The sequence below is a fragment of the Blastocystis sp. subtype 4 genome, assembly GCF_000743755.1.
Source record: "Blastocystis sp. subtype 4 strain WR1 chromosome Unknown seqid_0241, whole genome shotgun sequence".
Lineage (NCBI taxonomy): Eukaryota > Bigyra > Opalinata > Blastocystidae > Blastocystis > Blastocystis sp. subtype 4.
In genome coordinates, this window is record NW_014569306.1 from 1 (window position 1) to 16362 (window position 16362).

A 16362-nucleotide genomic window follows, 5' to 3' on the forward strand; every position below is an offset into this window, starting at 1 on the left:
ACTATCATCAATTCCACTTCATTCTCATTCTCTTTCACTTCTATCACTTCTTCTCCTCTCTTACATATTCCTCTCATTTCTCCTTTATCAACATTCAAAATCAACATACAATTCTTATTACCATTCAATACACTCTCTTTCAAGTACTCTTTCCATTTCATTCTCCAGTCTACTCCATTCATCTTCTCTGATATTGATTCTTTACTGTCCACTTTCATTCTCTTACTGTCACTCATTACACCTATTCGAAAAAGAAATACTGTTCTTCCGTTCGAAATTACCTAAAACAGATTCACGGAAATCATTATTAATTATACACTTCAATCATTGCTTTGGACAAACTCCTTATTAAACCAATAACAATCTATTGACAGTCTTTGATACGATGTGAGGATAAGAATGTGTTGTTGAAAAGGGTTAGTGAAAGAAATGAAAACAAGAACGGTCATATCTAGTGGAAAGCGCCCTAACCCGTCTGATCTACATTACGAGTTGAGTTAGTACCAGTGTGTTTAACCCGCTGAGAAGTCTCAATGCTGTTCTTTTCTCTCTCAAACCCTTCTTATTTCAAGCATTCCAATATATACTACACAACAATCTTTATTATCTAGAACCATCCACGTTGACGGAACTGTCTGCAAAGCCAAATAAATCTCAAATATGTTTCTTTAACAAACAATCAAGACCACTTATGGAATCCCAGAAATAATTAGTTGCAATAGTCAGTTACGACATGTATAATGGGGACTGGGCTCGCCGAAACTCCCAGACCGACAAATAATGGGATTCTCTTCTGAATGAACAAGAAGACTCTCCAGAATTACTATCCAGGTTCCGGTGGAGATAGTTTTCCATCAGAAAAGACAACTGAACTGTCTCAAGATCCTGTTTAGAGTAATTGTGATGTGATAATATATAGGATGTGGCTCTGAAACAATTATATCGTGAAAATGCAGATCTTCGAGTAAGAAACGAACTCCTGGAACAATCTCTTCGAGATGTCAACAGTGGATTGTATTTCTAAGGTGTTATATTGATATAATAGGCTCTCTGAGGAAAAGCTGCTGAAAGATTACCTAGATTTGAAAGCGAAGGTGGAATCCCAGCAACGACTCATCGATCAGCAAAATGAAATGTTGGATGAGGCTCAAGAATTAATGCAACAATTGAAAGTGGGATGAAAACGTGGCTTTGTTTTGTAGGAAGAACGGGATATGCTTGAAGAGCAGGTGAATCAGCAGCCATCTATTTATCTATCACAACTCCAAGCTGCAAAAGAACGGGAGATAAGCGCTGTAGGAGTATAACACGTGTTCCACTCCTAGAATAAAGTGATTGGAATCCTTCAGCAGCAACTTGAAGAGTCACAGAGTACTTTATTACCTCCAGTTCCCGAAGTATCAGATGAAGAGGAGAATTACTCAACTATTCATGAAGAAATTGATCTGATAACTCGTTGGCTCGATAAAATTGACGGTTTGCTCTTTGAGAGTGTATCCAAATCCGAAGAGATTCAGACGTTGGAAAGTCGAATGGATCGATTATTTGAATGGTGTCAGCAACATCAGCGTAAATCTGTAGAGGTTAGATCACAACCATCCGTTCTCGACTCTCCCTACTTCACTATTCTTCAACGAGAGATTGCAGAGTTGGAGGAATTAGTTGAGGGAGCAAACAGCAATGGAGCTCCTGTCAAACAACTTCACTCACTACAGAGTACTGTGCGATCTGTGTTGGAACAGTCTGGAGTCCGAAGTCTGGCTGAACTGAAACAGAGTAAACAAATTACAACACTGGAATCTCCCATCAGAGCCTTAGGGAAGGAACTAGGAATCTGTTTCTCTGGAACCTCACCAGAATCGCAACTTGCTCAGTGCTTGGATTCTGTTCGTGAGGCTATTGCTAGATCCCAACAAAAGGATTCAGCTGAAGAGGAGATTCGAAAATGTAATTAAGGACTCACTTTCTGATCTATAGTAAATAGCATTATCCTGGATAAAACAAAAGCACTGGATGTTGTGAATGCACAGAACGACCGTATCATGGAATTAGTGAGGAGTGAGAAGAAGGAGTTCGAAAACCTTCTTCATATATATAAGCAGCTGGAAAAGAAGTATGAAGAGGTGAAACAACGATCTTGCCCTTTGTGCTCGGATCTCCAGAAGAAGTACAATATATATTAGCTATTGATTTCTATAGATATAAAGAACTAAAAGAATGTTATCGAACAAGCCTAGAAGAGATTCGAGCTCGCGACGTTCTTCTTCAGAAGTGTCAGCGTTTGGTAGCTGGAAAGTCGATGCGTTTTGTTGTATAGTGCATTGACATATATTATCTTTTCTATTTTTCATTGATTTCCTTGTGTTTGTTGGATTCAAGTTTCCCGCCTTTTGCCGCGGTTTTCGTTTGTCAATAAGCTGTGCAATGGAAATCCAAACTCAGTCTATCCACTCTGAGGGATATTGTGGAATCATCCCTGCAACCGAATCATCTTCAGTTTTCACCGTTGGAGGTGATGCACGAGTTCGAGAGGATTTTGAAATTGAATTTGTAGATTGTGGAAAATACTCTAGTAAGTGGAAAGTTTGAGAGCAAAGGAAGGTCCGATCTGACAAATGTGCCTGTTTCTTGTGTTGCAAGCAAAGCAAAAAAGATGTGTTATGTCGCTTGTGACGACAATGTGATTCGGTCCTATCACTTAGACTCTTTCGAGTTTGACAATGTCATTTACAAAACTACCCAACCTATCAATTGTTTAGCTATCAACCATGATTCTACATACTTGTAGGGCTGGATAAGGATTTGGATTGTAGGGCGATTGGAAGCAAGGATTCTGTAATCGAAGTTATTGATATTAGAGAGAGGGAGAATGTATTCTCGTTGGTTGGACATCAGGGAGAAGTCACATTTGTATCTTTTGATCCCAAAGGAGAGTATCTAAGTAGTGTTAGCGTTGATGGAACACTCCGAATTTGGAATCTAACAAAGAAAAGTTGTGAGAGCTCAAAACCTGGACTCAGCAAGGAATTGTGTACCTCGTTGAATTGCAGTTGGTCAGAATCAGGAGATCTTCTTGTCATTCCATATGGAAACGAGATCCAATTCATTCAAGTCAGTTTTGTTGATCGCAGTAACTCATAGAGAGGAACATGGATATCTCTGATGGATATTCCGACTGAAGAATCAAAGGATGCTCTCATGGTTGTGGTTTCCCCAAATGGACAGTATGTTGCTTACATCGTTCCACTAGATGGAGTGAACACAGTATGAGTATGAATGGTTTTTAATTACAGATTATTGTGGTAGACAAGGGAACTAAAGCTGTTGTTGGTAAGGTCGAATCAGAAGCAACAGGATTCAATACAATGGTCTGGAGAGATGGTTAGTTTCTTAACATACGGTGATTTGTAGATGGACGGTCTCTTCTGGTCCTTGATCGTGACGTGAAACTAACACAGTATGGCGGTGTAATTCCTGATGCGATGATGAGTGGAACACAAACTGTTGTTGTTACGCCTCAGGAGACCGAACCGAAGCTCCAGGAAGCAAATGTGGTGATTGAACAAGAGAGTGATGACGAGATGCCTGTGATCCGAAAGGTACGTAGAGAACGTGTGGAAGACACTGAGGAGAACCAACCAGCACAGAGCGAGGAGGTTGGAATTAGTACAGACGATGCTCTGGTGAACTATACAAGCGAGCCTACAATGACTCTGAATGTATGGTTATCATGGAGTGAGTAATACCTAGACATCTCTCCATGATATGTTCATGCCAGCAGCTACTGAGACGTCTCAAGAGCGTTGTTTTCTGGCTTGGAATGAAGTTGGGTTGATAGTGAAACGATTGGTTGATGATGGAAGTGCTTTGGAAGTTGTGTTTTCAGATTCTCATCGCAAGCGACTTCTCTTCAAGGAAGATTCTGATGTGGTTGTAGCCTCATTGTCTTCAAATGGAGGAGTATTTGGAGGAGTTGTAGAAGATGAGAATGGAAAGAATTTTGGGTTAACATGAATTCAGATTCTCATTCATAGAACAGTGTTCTATCGAGCATTCAATTCATGGGCAAGTCATGCTTATTGGAGAGCTGAGCTACCGATTGGAGAGTTACCAGATTTGGTTGCCTGCACAGATAGTATGGTGTTCGTGTATACATCAAAAGGTTATTTGCGTTGTTGGAGTGTAAGTGGAGTTCAAAATAGTATATTAACTCCATGTGGTCATGTTGTGACGATGGTTGGAAATGACAGAACGTTATGTGTTGTCTATGAAGATTCCTATCCATTAGCAAGTAAATAATTCTTATTGGTATTTGAACACAGATACACACAATTTAAAAATGATTGTTTACTGTACAGCTCCATTCCGTAGGTTACATCAGGGTCCTCTTCCTTTATCTCATCATTCAACACTTCAATGGATTGGATTCACGAAGGAAGGGTATGTTGCTTCATATGATAGTCAGTGTGTGATTCGAGTATTCTGTGGAGTGATTGTTCCTACCGAGGAGGTATTGTATGATGAAATGGAATGGATTGTGCTGATGAATGTGAAGTTCTATCTAAAAGAGAAACAAGAACCTGGAGATGCTCTTCCATACTGTTGGTTGGTTGCTCTATCACTTCACACTATCAAATATGTTCTCTTACCATCAGCAGCATCCATTCCTCCAACTCTTCCTCGACCAATGTTGTCTGTCCTGGATGTGAAGATTCCACTATGTGTAATTGAAGTGAATGAAACTTCACTTGTAGAGCAAGGACAATGGAATGGTTGAATTCGAGAACAATCTACTTCTACGTACTTATGACCTTTCTGCTTCTTCACAATCATCTCTTTGTGTAAGTGATCAACATCGAGAGCATATTGAATTTGATAAGTTTTTGTTACGGCAGATCAATGTAGAGATTGGAAACAATCAGTTATTACGAGCGGAATACCTCTGCTCATTGATTCATTCAGTTGCAGCTCTGAAGAAGGCGGCTATTGTGAGTGAATAAGAATGAGATGAGATATAGCTAGCACAGAAGGCAAATGCAAGTGGATTAGTATCCCAAATTGAAGCGTTGATGGATAAAAAGGATTCTTTGGCGTATTCAAGAGAAGATAGAGAGGAACCTGTGAAGGGATTCGAAGATCGATTGAATTCTGTTGCTGTGAGTAACCGAAAGTGAGAAATGGGTTAGAGAATAAAGAATAGACGAGATGGAGATGTTTCAATTGACGTCATATCGAAACGAGTGAGTGTTGATGAAGAGAATGTTCAGAGACCCGTCAATGTGTTCAAGAAACCTGTTCATGAGAGTCCACAAAAGTCGTTGATTGGTCAGTTACGATCTGTTGTTGTGGGATATTCGACGGGTGGTGAATTATAGAGTCCTGTCAAGAAAGGTAGAATGTAGTTTGTATTTTGTTTTGTTTCGTTGGATGAAACTATCTATACTCTCATCAAGCATTCTATTGAGTTATTCGGTATTAGGTAGAAATGGGGCATTTGTGTCCCAAAGGCGCTTCCCTCTTCTTAATAATCTCTCCAAATCGAAATCATTTTACTCTAGAATAGTTGTATCGAGTCGGAAAGAAGTTTTATTTCCAATTCTTCATTGATATAATAGAAACGATAATGGAGGCAAATCATGAGAAGAATCCTGACAATTCTGGAGACATGGATTCCCAACTCTCTTTTTTGTCGCAGGGGTTTCTGTTAGTGTAAATAACTGTCATTATGTGTAGAGATGATCTGACTCGCATTGAAGAACAGAGTCGACTGGAAATGGAGTCCCGGAGCGGAGTTGAAGATGCCGATATCACCAAGAAGTCGATAAACGAAGAAACAGTGAGTAATTCGGAAGCTATCGCTGCGTTATCGGACGAACAGCGAGAAGTATATATGTCTGCGCTTGAGGGTTATGTGAGAAAATGGAAATCGAGTGATATTGTAGAACTTGTTTTTTACAGGCGATGCTGGGACAGGAAAGAGTTATGTTCTTCGACTAATTGTTTCAGCCTTGAAGGAGAAATATGGTGCGAACAACATCTATGTCACAGCATCCACTGGAATTGCTGCTTGCAACATCAGCGGTACAACACTTCATTCGTTTGCAGGAATTGGTAACCAAGACTAACATTGTTGAATTCCAGGAGTAGGTGATGAAACCGTAACAAAGTGTGTTCGTCGAATTCTTCAGAACAAGAAGGCGAAACAACGGTGGCAAACATGTGAAGTGTTAATTATTGACGGTACTGTTGATTAAACGATGTTACTCGAAGAAATCTCCATGCTTGATGGTCGACTATTTGAGAAACTAGAAGCAATTGCTCGGAGAGTACGAGGAAGTGATTTGTGTTTTGGAGGAATTCAAGTGATTGTGTGTGGAGATTTCTTTCAGTTGCCTCCTGTTGGTTTAGGGCAGAATAATGTTGTTTACTGTTTTGAAAGCGAGTGTTGGAATGCAGTGATTCAAGTTTAAGAGGAAGTGATGAATGATGAATAGAAGACTATCATTATGAAGAAAGTGTTCCGACAGAAGGACGCTCAACTTCAAGCTCTATTGCGAGATATCCGATATGTAGTTGTGATTTCAAGATTTCATCTGTAGGGTCATGTGTCACAATCTTCGATCCAGATGATCAGTCGTATGTCTCGAAATGATTTAACCCACAATGCAGTAATGCCTACAAAGTAGGAGAAATGATTCCAATTCATCTTAGATTGTTTGCATACAACAAGAGTGTTGATGAATACAATGAGTCTGCATTAAACCATATTCAATCCGATTCTATTGAATACAAAGCAGTTGATGATGGTAAGGATTCGCATTCATTCTCATGATAGGTGATTCCAATTATCTCATTCAGTTGCAGAAGAGTTGTCAAGCTCCTGCTGTATTATCCCTCAAGCCAGGTGCTCAAGTGATGTTATTAAAGAATCTCTCTGTCTCTGAAGGCCTTGTGAATGGCAGTCGAGGAGTTGTTGATAGCTATACGAAGGACCCTGAGGTACTGTGATCCTCTTTCTCTTCAATTCTAGTCTGGTCAGATGATCCCTGTGGTTCGTTTCCTTACATCAACAGGTGACATACTTCGAACTGTTACTCACAAGGAATTCACCATGGAATTAGGAAGTCGTGTCGTTGCGCGTCGAATTCAGCTTCCTTTGAAACTAGTACTCATGTATCCTGTTTATGATCTAGGCATGGGGAATCTCGATTCACAAATCGCAAGGAATGACGATTGACTTATTGGATGTGGATTTGAGGGGTGTTTTTGAAGCTGGTATGACATATGTGGCTCTAAGTCGTGGTGTTGCTCTGAATCGAATGTGTTTACGGAACTTCTCTATACGAGGAGTAATCACAAACAAGAAGTAAGAGAGAGGGAATGTAATTATCGCATAGAGTCATTCGATTCTACCAACAAGCCTCATTACCTCGAACAAGTATTGTGAGAATTTCTGGTATTCCATCAATCCTAGCCGCCTCCAATGAAACAAGCAAGAACGAATCCTGTTAAAGTGGTTGAAAGTGGGAATGAGGATGAGGGATTGGAGACTCAAAAACAGGACGCTTCTCCAGCCTTGCCATGTTCACATAATGTGAAGAGGCCATTTTCTCCTCCTAAGAGAGTGAAGAAAGAAGAAGATATTGATATGGAGGGTTGGAGAGCATTGTATGAGAAACCATTTCACAAGGAACTGGAAGCAAAACCACGAAATCGTTTTCATAACGACATGATTGCTATGGCTGAAGAGGAGCGGGATAAAGAAAAACCACAACTTCCTCTTGAGAATGTTCAGAATGCTCTTGTATTTAAGAGAATGACAACAAGACGACAATTGTTAGGGAGTTTCATTTAAGACTTTTCGCTTTTCTGATTGTTTGATAAGTGTACTGAGTTGATAATAAACAAGAAATGATATTCATTCTTCATTAGGATCATAATCCTCATCCATCTCATCCTTCTTAGGATCATAATGAATTCCACGTTCCTTTAGCATGTTTCGTAACTTTCCACGCATCTCACGAGGTGTATCACGTCTATATACTCATTCGTCTTATCAATATCTACTCCATAGCACATCCAATAGCACTATTATGTTGCATCAAAGGAATAATAGCTGAAAGAATACAATTGAACACATTTGGGAACAGATTCTCTTCAGCTGCTAACAAGGTTTTCATTCGATATCGTTCCTTCGGTCTACATCTCATTCATCTCTCCATTCATCACCCTTCAAAACAAGCAGGACAATTTTCATCAATGATTGGTAGATTCATTGTCTTTGCAAACTCTCTGAGTTGTTTCTCTCGAATATACACAAATGGACGAATCACTCGGATATCTTGTTCCTTGTTGATATAACAAGCTTTCATAGTACGCAAGACACCATTATGGAACACCGACATTAGGAATGATTCAGCCAAGTCATCCAAATGTTGGGCCAGAACCTATCTCTCAGTTCTTAGTAATAGACTCACAAGCACATTATATCCTTCACGACGCATGGCACTATACAAGATTCCTCGCTTCATTCGAGAACACCAACTACAAATTGAACCGTTCTGAAGCTTCTTCTTAGCCAATGCAATTACAGCACGAGACTCATAGAAATATTTCACACCCAGTGTCTTACAGTAATCACGAAGAGGACTATAATCAAGGAATCATTGTACAGGTACGATGGATCGAATCCTGTTGTTTGAGGATCTACTGTAACACAAGCCAATTCAAACTTAATTGGAGATCTACGTTGGAGTTGAAGCAAACAATGTAGCATTGTCAACGAGTCTTTTCCTCCTGAAAGACCTAACATCACCTTATCACCTTCTTTGATCATATCGTAGTGTCCAACGGCCTGACCTAAAATATGATTTAATTAGAGTTAAAATACCCATTAGTTTCATTAGTCGAGTAGGCACTTCAGGGAACAGCTCCTTGTGTTTCTTCATATACTTCACTCGTTCCTTAAATTCCATTCCAGGAACGATTGCTGTGAACTCCAAAGTACCATCAACGCCTGTATGATATTTAAATTCTACTCCAGGTTCCTGAGCAATACTCACAACAGAGAGAGGAACCACTTCTTTTCCAGTACTAGAAAGCATACAGCTTTCTCGACGCTGTTTCTTGTCACTGATCTTGACAGTGAAAGCATTGGTTGAAGGAGCTGAAGTATTGGGACCAAGAACATTGGTTGGAGTACCAGTGGAAGCATCGTGATTAGGAGTAGTTGAAACTTCACTCGATGCACGCTTCAAAGATTTCAAATCATGATGAGATTCAGTTGATACAGACTGATCACCTCGCTGTTTCACATGAATGAGAATTGATGGTAAGATTGATTCATTCTTAGAAGGAGTATAATTTGACTTGAAATCCTGATAGGCTTCAATTCGAGTTACGTACCAACGATACTGTGTGACCAGTACTGACTGTTCATTCTTGACATTGGCTGCTGAATATTCAGAAACCACATACGTAGGAGCTAGCATCGATTTTTCTGTTATTGCCAATGTAGCTTTGGCTTGCTCATAATAACTCTCAAAGAGAGAAGAGAGATAAGATGAATCAATCCTGAATTCATTCACTTCATGTGCCTTCACTGGATATGACATATGACCATCAGGGAAACTATTAGTAAATACAGTCCAGTAATCCAACCTCACATCATTCAACCAACGACGGAAGGGCTTCTTATTCTTCATACTCTTATGACGCCATTCTCCGGTATCTTCAAAGAATACATACTCTGGTAAGAACTTCCAACCATCTTCACTCACAAATACCAAAGCTCTCTGAATGAACTTCACTTCTTCAGGAGTCATTACATACGATAAACCTATAGAATGGTGAGATATGATTATCATGAATCACTAAACATACTGATGCGAGTATATCCAGGACGGAAAATCTCATTCTTATCCAACAGAATGGCATCCACATCTTTCACCTTCTTTCCATCAATCCCAAGCAGACTAAGTATCAGATATGAAGGGAATCGATACCGCATCGAATATGGGCCAGCACACATACATCCAGAACGCGTCTGAATCCCAAATAGATCACTTAACAACATTGATACAAAATTCCAGTGCAAATAACGACTATTTATGTCATTCAAGATCTAGTTCATACCCATTGTGTTTGATTAGAATCGAAAAAACAGAAGCTTTTGGGCAATCCGTATCATCACCCAAAATCACGATATTAGGATGCTGGCGCAACACCTCCATAGTCTGTTGATAGTACTCCTGTTCACGCTGGCGAATCCAATCCCAACCAAGATGGTTGTGGAGATGAAGAGTAAGGCCACAGCGAATGGCTCCAATGATATTGGGAGTTCCTCCTTCTTCTCGCTCTGTTAGCACCTGTGTGTAGCGATGGAGACCCTCACTCACATAGAAAATTGTTCCTCCTCCAGGGATACTGGGAACCTCATTGAGAAGGAGTTTCTTTTTCACAAGAAGTAGGCCTGGGGAACCGACTCCACCTACCATCTTGTGTGGTGAAAAGAAGCAAGCATCACAGTAATCGAGAGGATTAACTGTAGTGTTGTTCATGAGGGGTGCTTCATGAGACCCAGCTGTAGCACAGTCCCAACAAATCAGTGCTCCTTCTTCGTGGACCAAACAATTGATAGGAGACATAGGAGTGATGAGACCAGTCACATTGCTGACTCGGTTAAGAGAAACAATTCGTAGGGGACTAGATATAAGAGATACCTCACATACGCACCGAGACTTAAATTGTTGAAGACGTGTCCGAAGTTCGTTTTGATCCAAACTACCATCCTTTGCTACACCAATTTGAACAAAATCAACATCAGCTTCTCTCCAGGGAAGGAGATTACTGTGATGCTCAAAAGGACCCACAAATACGATAGGACGATTTGAATCGTTCGAGACAGGAGTCACAATACGACCTGTTGATGAACTGATGTCTGTAGACCATGAACTCGCATCTCCATCGGTATGTGTACGTTGGTGAAGACGAAGGTCACCAGAGTCATTAAAACTAAGAGGACAGCCAGGGAAGGTACATTGTAACAACTACAATTAAGAGTCAGAAGAATAATCCCACAGGCTTCGATAGACCATAGGGCGTTTTCTTACGTTCCAAACCAAGAATACGAACAAATGTATTGATTGCACCAGTACTTCCAGTTCCAGCAAAGAGAATAACATCATTGTCAGTACAGTGGTACTAGAAATGAGGTCTATTGAGTCCATGAATACAGTATCACGAATGATCCCACGAGCTTCTTCTCTAAAGCAACTAGTCTGAATTCCAACATACGATGAAGAGGTATGGGTGTTCGAATACACAGGAAGAACTTCTTTCGTGATGTAGTCCTCAATGAACTTCACTGCTTTTCCAGAAGCAGCATAATCAGCATACGTCTGTTTGTGAGGTTCGAAAGGACCATCGATCAATGCGTCATTTCCAACAAGATTCTCAGCAATTGACTTGGCAAGAACCTCTTTGGACTCAATTTGCTTCTCAACGTATTGCTGAGTCGATTCTTCCATCGAACCGAAGTTGTAGTTCAACAAACACGAAAACTTGATAATACGAAAATGCTCGGGGTTTGACAAAAACCCTTCACTTTGATAGTAAGTCAAGAACAACAAAGAAACAAAGATAGATTGTACATTTCAATAGAAAACTCGTGGACATTCAAGTCCACCCATAGTCGTTGAAATGACCAAAACCTTAGTACTTTGCCAATTGTATCTCCATTGACCAAAATCATAGAGATACTTGCGGGTTTTCAGTTGAATGAATCGAAGCTAGGATTGTGTGTTTGGAGGACCTGCCAAAAGAACAAAAAAACCGCATTCATCGTTATTTTGTCTGGCAAAGAAACACATCAATTCCTATCTATTAAAGATGCCTAGTATTGCTGAATGGGATTCTATTTACAACAAAACTCTCGAGATGATTAGTGTACGAAATAGACACCTTCTGAGTAATTGGAGTAGAGAGTGAAGGGAGCACTCGATCCTCATTCTGGAACGAAAGATGTGATAATATCAGATCTAAGTTGATTAATAGTTTGCAAAGGTTCAAACTCAACTCGATGTTGTAGAGAATAACATTCGGAAGATGCAGGCTGACTTAACAAGTATGTCACAAGATGCTGCAAAGTATAAACTGTATGCTTGTTTGCGAAGACTCATGCTTAGAACGGATCGCGAAATAAAGCGCCGTGCGAACATGATTGACGGATTACTTCGAGAAAAGGTTTGATTAGTTGCGATGGTTCATAACTAGAAAGATTGTGATACGAAATTTGCTTCTTCAGGAGGTAATCTAAAGATGAAGTGACGATTGACAAACAGATATGATTTGTAGGAATCAATTAGTCCATGCAAATGTGGATCCGGAGAGTCTAACAAAGCAATCGGATGCTGATCTTCATCACATGCAGGAGCAGATCTTTGCTAGTATTATTATGTTTGATCTTTAAGGTATAGATCAGGAGCAAGCTCTCGTGGACATCAGCGACACATTAGGTCGTCTTCATGAGATTGGATCTGCTATCGGAACTGAAGCGGATCTTCATGTGGTAACCGGTATCAGAGAGAGTTCAATGAATAGAAACTGCTAGATGAGATGGATAGTAATGTGGATGTTGCTAAGAACCGTTTAATGCAAGAAAGCAAACGAGCAAAGAAAGTTAGCAAAAGTTCAGGAATGTGTAGATGGTATTGTGTGATTATTCTGCTGCTAATTCTTCTCATATATCAGATCGTATTTTATTTTAAGAACTAAGTTTTTATTTGTTTCTATATACTTTTATCCATGATTTGTTTGGATAATGATACACTTCTCACATTACCGTTTACTTCTCTTAATTACTTCTTAACCAATATGCAAAATAACTTCAAATAGAAGAAGGGGCCAATAGGAAGACGAAATGAATATAATACCGTTATCGCGTTTATGTCCAATTGTTAGCGGAAATCATTCACAGGTTTGGGACCCCTGGACCGAGTTAGCTCTTATCTTATTATCAATAAAGCCCCAAAACAAGTCACTATACTTGCAGTCTTCATAAATATCAAGGACTCTAATAACTGCATAGTTTGACTCATAATTCCATTAAGAATGAGTGTGGCTCCAACTTCTGGTATACAACACAAAGTCATGTCTGGGAAGAAGAGAATCATGGTATGTGGAGGTGCTGGATTTATCGGTTGTCATCTCTGCAAACGTTTGTTGGAGATGGTACATTCTTTTCACATATTTTGTGATTTTGTAGGGACATGAAGTCATTTGCGTTGACAATCTCCTGACGGGATCCAAGGAGAACATCAAGCATCTTATTGGAAATGTATATGTCGTTGTTTTTGAACTTACAGATAGCCTAATTTCGATTTCGTTCTTCATGATATCCGTCAGCCGTTGTATGTGGAAGTTGATGAGATTTATAATTTGGCTTGTCCAGCTGCTCCTATTCATTATCAAGTAATTAATGGATGGAGTATTGAGAGTAGACATACCCTATTAAGACATTTGAGTGTTCCGTTTTGGGCATTTTGAATCTGCTTCATCTTGCTAGGGATACTGGGTGCAGACTTCTTCATGCTAGTACCAGTGAAGTTTATGGAGATCCCTCGGTTCATCCTCAAACAGGTACAGTTCTATTTCGTTTTTGATTTCAGAGGATTATCATGGAAATGTGAATCCGATTGGACCTCGTTCTTGCTATGATGAGGGAAAACGTGCAGCTGAGTCAATTATGTTTGACTATTATCGTACATATAACCTTGATATTCGTGTTGTACGTATTTTCAATACGTATGGACCTTACATGCATCCCTATGATGGTCGTGTTGTGACCAATTTCATTCGTCAGGCTCTTCGTGGCGAGGATATTACGATCTATGGAGATGGCAGCCAAACTCGCTCATTCCAATATGTGGATGATCTGATTGAAGTAGAATTCGAAGATAATATGATATGTAGGGAATGATCCGTATGATGGAGAAGGATGATGTTACTGGACCTTTTAATTTGGGTAATCCTGTGGAATTCACTGTGAAAGAGCTTGCTGAGAAGGTAGTGAAAATGACAGGAAGCAAGAGCAAGATTGTGTATTTGGATCTTCCAAAGGATGACCCATGTAAGCGTAAACCTGATATTACTCGTGCTAGTAGAAGTTTGAGATACAAATGATGGATAGAGGAAGCTCTTGGCTGGGAGCCAAAGATTCAGTTAGATGAGGGTCTTGTAAAGGTGATCGAGTATATGAAGACAATTGATTGGAATAGCGTTCGTATGCCAAATCTTGTCAACAATATGGATACCATTATGAACCCTAAGGTTTAAGTCAGTCCCGTGATTCTTTGTTTGTTTCCCACCTTTTTTTTCCTCATGAATCTGGCTTCGCAAGTCACTGTAATGGAGTGCAAATTGCTCTCTGCACAGGCTTTGATCGACGTCTTAAATGCCATGTCTTGTTCTCATCAACAACTCATGATTAGTTCAAGTGGAGACAAATCAGAACAAATCCGAATTGATATCAGTGATACTGGATTATCGTTTCATGTTACTGACAAGACAAAGACAATTCAACTCTCCACTCATTTAGCAACATCTTTATTTGATGAATATCATATTGAAGGGCCTACAGACTCTGTTATGTGTAATTTGGAACCCTTATCGAAATGTGTATCCATTTTTGGTAACAGCAAACTGATGATGACGACACTTCAGATGATGTATTCTTCAGATGATCGGTGTATCAAACTTGTCCTTGATGAGAATGAGTCAGCATAGGTGCTTTCACTGAGTTGTAGAATGCACAGTGAATGCCAAATCCGAACTCTTCTTTCTGTAGACGATATTGCTGATTACTCGCCTCTCTTCACAGATGATCTCACCGTATGTCTATAGTCCGTATATCACATAGCTCCTAGGCGCTATTATTGATCCTCCTGCGCTTCGGAGTGCTCTTTCCGAAGTGGACAACATGAAGAATGCATCTGAAGTAGAGGTTGCTTGTCATCCTGATGGAGGGTTGTGTGTTTCCTGTACAGATGCTCTTGTGTCGTAGGGTTATGCAGGATGATTTCAACTAGATATGATGGATTCTTAGATAATGTTAGCTCGATTTTGGCTGAATTCTATTGTAAGGAAGAGAAGAGTTGGAAGTACAACAGACAGCATCTGCTGAGATGTGGAAAACCGTTATCTCTTGCTTTGAAGGTTTTTCTTCGTATCAACAATAATGGTATTATATGTATCCAACATTTATTAAACGATGATGCTGAGGTACAGTTATTCATTGATTGTTTTCTCCATCCTTTGGAGACTGTATCATTTCTTGTTTGTTCGGATAGGCTCATTATAAAAGAAATCGCTTCTTGACAGAAATGGATTACATAGGACACCGAAAGATCTTTGTTGCTGTCTCTTTCATGATTGCAGTCATTCTTCTTCCTCTAATTTGGTGTTCTTATGGCTCGACTAAACTTGAACCAGTAGATCCAGCGACATGGACAAAAGATCCCCATTCTTCGATTGTATAATCATCGTTGGTATTTGACTTTGTAGATACACGTTGCAGTGAATATGGATAGTGTTTGTATAATATATTGTGTTCATCTGTAGTTGGCTCACTTTTCCCAGTCTGATCTCCTAAATGAGGAATATGCTTCTGCTATACTCAGTTGGATAGGTGAGAAATCAAATTGGAAACGGGTCTTTTCAGGAAACGAAGATGTAATGACTCCCGAATCTTTCCATTCAATTGTTGATAACAAGGGTGCTATTATTCACATAGTTGAAGATGATAACAATAACCTTTTCGGAGCATACTCTTCTGTTGGTTTCGATTCTTCCAAAGGGAATGGCATTATGTATGGTGACAATCACCATTTCCTATTCACTCTAAAGAACCCCTATTCTATTCCTCCTACGTTGTTTAAGAATAGAGAACCCCGTTTTTGTATTTCGTATGTTGATGTATATGGTCCTTCGTATGGTTCTCATGGTGATCTTACTTTCCGGGGTCATGATGGTCATTTTTGCGAATCACATAGTATCAACTTTCCATGGTCCTATGAAGATCCCACAGGCAAAGGAAATCTAATCTTTACTGGAAAGGAAAGGTTTTGTGTAAAGAATATGGAAGTGTTCATTCGTGAGTCTTCTGTTTGAAACAATCACTATCTGTCAATTACTATCTTTATTTGCAACTGTCCCTATTCCAATTTGGAATAATGGAATGAGTAACCTTGTATATCCGAGTATGTCGAGCTCGGGTTATTGATAAAGCAACTCGACCAAATCCACTTCCTTCACATACTATCAAGCCATCTGTATCTGCTAACAGATACAAATCAACAAGAGCAT

The 16362-nt window shown here is 39.7% G+C and overlaps 6 protein-coding genes across 6 annotated transcripts; 5 read left to right on the plus strand and 1 right to left on the minus strand.

Moving 5' to 3' along the window:
* Positions 1 to 2424: 2424 nt before the first annotated feature.
* JH06_3662 (hypothetical protein) lies at positions 2425 to 5375 on the plus strand (the record flags this gene model as incomplete). Its single annotated transcript, XM_014670686.1, has 12 exons — positions 2425 to 2523; positions 2555 to 2784; positions 2814 to 3120; positions 3142 to 3264; positions 3294 to 3381; positions 3412 to 3719; positions 3751 to 4004; positions 4035 to 4291; positions 4323 to 4732; positions 4761 to 4988; positions 5019 to 5170; positions 5201 to 5375. 12 exons carry the CDS (start codon positions 2425 to 2427, stop codon positions 5373 to 5375), a joined length of 2631 nt encoding a protein of 876 aa, XP_014526172.1.
* A 248-nt stretch (positions 5376 to 5623) lies between these two features.
* On the plus strand, positions 5624 to 7855 carry JH06_3663 (hypothetical protein; the record flags this gene model as incomplete). The annotated part of the gene is made up of 13 exons (XM_014670687.1): positions 5624 to 5697; positions 5734 to 5911; positions 5943 to 6111; positions 6142 to 6240; positions 6271 to 6464; positions 6495 to 6569; positions 6600 to 6682; positions 6712 to 6806; positions 6836 to 6999; positions 7031 to 7165; positions 7194 to 7366; positions 7398 to 7443; positions 7475 to 7855. The coding sequence occupies 13 exons, from the start codon at positions 5624 to 5626 to the stop codon at positions 7853 to 7855; spliced, it is 1866 nt and encodes a 621-aa protein (XP_014526173.1).
* A 63-nt stretch (positions 7856 to 7918) lies between these two features.
* Positions 7919 to 11528, minus strand: JH06_3664 (hypothetical protein; the record flags this gene model as incomplete). Its single annotated transcript, XM_014670688.1, has 13 exons — positions 7919 to 8036; positions 8068 to 8199; positions 8230 to 8447; positions 8478 to 8649; positions 8679 to 8859; positions 8891 to 9630; positions 9661 to 9838; positions 9874 to 9974; positions 10005 to 10103; positions 10135 to 10704; positions 10735 to 11048; positions 11080 to 11202; positions 11235 to 11528. The coding sequence occupies 13 exons, from the start codon at positions 11526 to 11528 to the stop codon at positions 7919 to 7921; spliced, it is 3240 nt and encodes a 1079-aa protein (XP_014526174.1).
* Positions 11529 to 11889: 361 nt separating this feature from the next.
* JH06_3665 (qhypothetical protein) lies at positions 11890 to 12774 on the plus strand (the record flags this gene model as incomplete). The annotated part of the gene is made up of 8 exons (XM_014670689.1): positions 11890 to 11946; positions 11982 to 12023; positions 12055 to 12155; positions 12186 to 12243; positions 12274 to 12323; positions 12355 to 12446; positions 12477 to 12565; positions 12601 to 12774. The coding sequence occupies 8 exons, from the start codon at positions 11890 to 11892 to the stop codon at positions 12772 to 12774; spliced, it is 663 nt and encodes a 220-aa protein (XP_014526175.1).
* A 375-nt stretch (positions 12775 to 13149) lies between these two features.
* Positions 13150 to 14334, plus strand: JH06_3666 (NAD-dependent dehydratase; the record flags this gene model as incomplete). Its single annotated transcript, XM_014670690.1, has 7 exons — positions 13150 to 13230; positions 13265 to 13336; positions 13369 to 13470; positions 13500 to 13638; positions 13668 to 13942; positions 13972 to 14158; positions 14189 to 14334. 7 exons carry the CDS (start codon positions 13150 to 13152, stop codon positions 14332 to 14334), a joined length of 1002 nt encoding a protein of 333 aa, XP_014526176.1.
* A 45-nt stretch (positions 14335 to 14379) lies between these two features.
* Positions 14380 to 15061, plus strand: JH06_3667 (hypothetical protein; the record flags this gene model as incomplete). The annotated part of the gene is made up of 3 exons (XM_014670691.1): positions 14380 to 14774; positions 14805 to 14889; positions 14918 to 15061. The coding sequence occupies 3 exons, from the start codon at positions 14380 to 14382 to the stop codon at positions 15059 to 15061; spliced, it is 624 nt and encodes a 207-aa protein (XP_014526177.1).
* Between the last annotated feature and the right edge of the window lie 1301 nt (positions 15062 to 16362).